This window comes from Neopelma chrysocephalum, unplaced genomic scaffold (genome assembly GCF_003984885.1).
Source record: "Neopelma chrysocephalum unplaced genomic scaffold, ASM398488v2 Primary Assembly neopelma1_185, whole genome shotgun sequence".
NCBI classification, from domain to species: Eukaryota; Metazoa; Chordata; class Aves; order Passeriformes; family Pipridae; genus Neopelma; species Neopelma chrysocephalum.
The window spans coordinates 54242-57033 of NW_020897847.1; the positions used below are offsets into that span (position 1 = coordinate 54242).

Consider the following 2792-nt stretch of genomic DNA (forward strand, 5'->3'; position numbering starts at 1 on the left):
ACGTGGGGCGAGGGGACACCCACTGGGGGGGCCCTGGGGTCTGGCTCAGCCCCCACACTCAGCCCCAGCACTGCCCTGCTGCCCGTGCCATGGGCACTGGGGGGTGGGTGACACCCCTGGGTGTGAGATGGGGGGCACAGGGGGGGGCCTGTTGCCCCCAGCGGGATGAGCAGGTCCTGCCCTGCACCCCCTGACTGCCAGACCCCCCCTCCCCAGGATGGGTCTGACTCAGCCCCTCCAGGCCCCCCCTGCTCCCGATCCCAGTGCCAGCCCCTCTCCTCCCACCCCTGCTCCCACTGGCCGGGGGGGTTCCCTGCCTGTGGAATGGGGGTCCCCAGGTCGTGGGGGGTGGGGGTTGTTCCTCCAGAGCCCCGATACCAACCCAACCCCCCCCTCCCGACCCCCCCAAAGAAACCTCAGCCCAGTGCAAAACTAACCAGTTTATTGCTTCTTGTGCTGGTCTCACCCTACAAGGAAGGCACTGGGGGCACAGGGGACCCCTCCAGGGGGGCTGGAGGGGACCCCCAACAGGCACTTGGGGGGTCCAAGGCACGTTCCCGCAGGGGACAAGGGACAGAGCAGGGGACAAGGGACAGAGCCGTGCGAGGGGGGGGCAGGCACAAGGTTAGGGGGGCAAGGTGGGCTTGGGGAAGGGGGTGGTTTAGTAGCTGCTCCTGCTGAGGCTTTTGGGGTGTGTGGGGAGGGCACGGGCAGCCCAGAGGACGCTACTTTATGTCCACGGGGCGCTCGTTGGAGGGGGCGAAGGGTCCCACCAGCCACGTCAGGGGGGGGCTGGAGGCCACCTTCTCCACCAGCTCGTCCATCAGCTGCCGGGCACGGGTGGCGTGGGCACGGGCACGGGCCAGCACGGCCCCCGACAGGTCCTGCAGGGACCCGACCGAGGTCAGGGCCGCCCGCAGCTCCTCCACGTTGTGCCGGACCTGCCCCGCCGTGTCCTGGATGCTGCCGGGCAGCCCCTGCAGGCTGCTCACCAAGGGCTGGCAGGAGCTCTGCAGCTGCTGGGCCAACCCCTGCAGCATGGCCAGAGCGCCCGACTCCACCGCCTGCGGGGGGAAACGGGCTGCTGAGGGCTGGGGTCACCCACCCCGGGTCACCCCCCCCCCCCAGGGGGACACCCCCCCTGCCCTCCACCCACCTCTGGTGCCACCGGTGCCCCCCCCTGCCCCCGGGGCTTTATTTGGGTTTTGTGAAATCAGCCCCTTGGAAAAAGCCAAGCCCCAAGTGGCCCCCCCGGGGCAGAGTTACCAGCAGCCTCTTAAAGGGGGGGCTGGGGATCCTCCCTCGGGGTCTGGGCACAAAGAGGAGCCAGGAACCACCCCTGGATGATCCCTTCCCTCCCTCACCTCCGGTGCCACCGGTGCCGCCGGGTCCTTGGTGGCACCGCCCGGCTGCTTCTTGCTCCACTCCAGCCACATCTGCTGCAGCTTCTCCTGCCCTCCCTGCAGCCGCTGGTCCACGCCCTGCTTCAGGTGCTCCACCTGGGAGGGAGGAGAGCCCGCGGTGGGTGGGTGGGTGGGGGACACGCTGGGGTGACACAGGGAGGGGGGTACAGGGATGGGTCCTACCAGGTCGAGGGCGCGCTGGAGCTGTGCCAGCAGGTCCTGGCTGCTGTGGCGGGCGCTCTGCAGCTTGCCCAGCGAGTGCTGGAGGGCTCTGTGCTGCACCTTGCTGGACAGGGAGCCCAGGCGCACGAAGTAGCTCTGCTGCTGCTTCTGCTGCTCCGGCTCGAAGCCCTCCACGGCCGTGGCCAGCTTGGCTGAGGGACAGGAGCTGCTGAGGAGGCCCCACCACCACCACCACCAGCACCACCACCTCCCTGTCGAGCCTCCATCCCCCTGCCCGGGCTCTGCCCACCCCCTCCTACCTAATCTCTCGTGATTTCGACCGACATGAAATGAATATAAAGGGTTTTCTAATGAAAAACACCGGGAGCCCCTGGAGTCTCTTTGTGGTTGGGGTGAGGGGAGGGAAGGGTTGGGGCTGGAAAACACCCCAGTAGGTCCCCAAATTCCCTCTGGACCAGGACCAGGCTCCCACGGATGTCCCTGGCTGGGCTGGGCAGCCAAACTTGGCACCTTTGCTGAGCTCTTCCTCAGCATCAGGGCCTGCTCCAAGCCCCTTTTCCCACCATCCCATGACACGTCTCGGGGGGTCGGGATCAGCTGCTCACCCAGCTCCTCGTTGGTCATGGGCAGGTAATGGTCCACCAGCTCCTCCGACTTGCCCAGCACGGAGCCCACCCCGCTGGCCACCATCTGGCCCACGGAGGAGCCCATGACGGTGCTGACCCCGCTGCTGACCGCTGACCTGGTCAGCTCCACGCCGCCCTGCACGGCCCCCCGGGTCATGTCCACCACGCCGGTCACCCGGCTGCTCACGGCGTCCCTGGCCCCGGCCACGGTGCTGCTCAGCACATCCCGGGCCCCCGTCACCGTGGAGGTCACCAGCAGCTTGGTGTCCGAGATGAGCTGGGAGGGGACACCCACAGCCCCCCGTTAGGCGCTGCTGGGGGGTCCCCCCGTGTGTTTGCCCACCCCACCCGCCCCCGGTACCTTCTCAGGGGGCTGCTGCAGGATGGGCAGCTTCTCCTCCAGCTTGTCCAGCCCTTTGCAGGCCAATTCGTTGGCGCTGGAAACTGGGGACGGCAAAAGAGGTGGGTTAAACACCCCCCTGCCCTGAGCAGCAGCTCTGATGGGGACGGGTTGGGGGGAGCCCCAAATCTCGTGGGGTGTTTTCCCTCCCGTTTTCTTGTCCAGCTTCTCCAGCCCTTC

The 2792-nt window shown here is 67.8% G+C and overlaps 1 protein-coding gene across 1 annotated transcript in view; it reads right to left on the reverse strand.

Annotated features, from left to right (window-relative positions):
- Window positions 1-424: 424 nt before the first annotated feature.
- LOC113976830 (perilipin-3-like) overlaps window positions 425-2792 on the reverse strand; it is a 2813-nt gene continuing 445 nt past the window's right edge. The window contains 6 exon segments of the mRNA XM_027702421.1: window positions 425-1064; window positions 1365-1499; window positions 1587-1777; window positions 2192-2489; window positions 2574-2683; window positions 2686-2792. The exon segment at window positions 2686-2792 is cut by the window's right edge and continues 173 nt beyond it. Of these exon segments, the coding sequence (XP_027558222.1) occupies window positions 726-1064; window positions 1365-1499; window positions 1587-1777; window positions 2192-2489; window positions 2574-2683; window positions 2686-2792 (1180 nt within the window). The 3' untranslated portion in view covers window positions 425-725.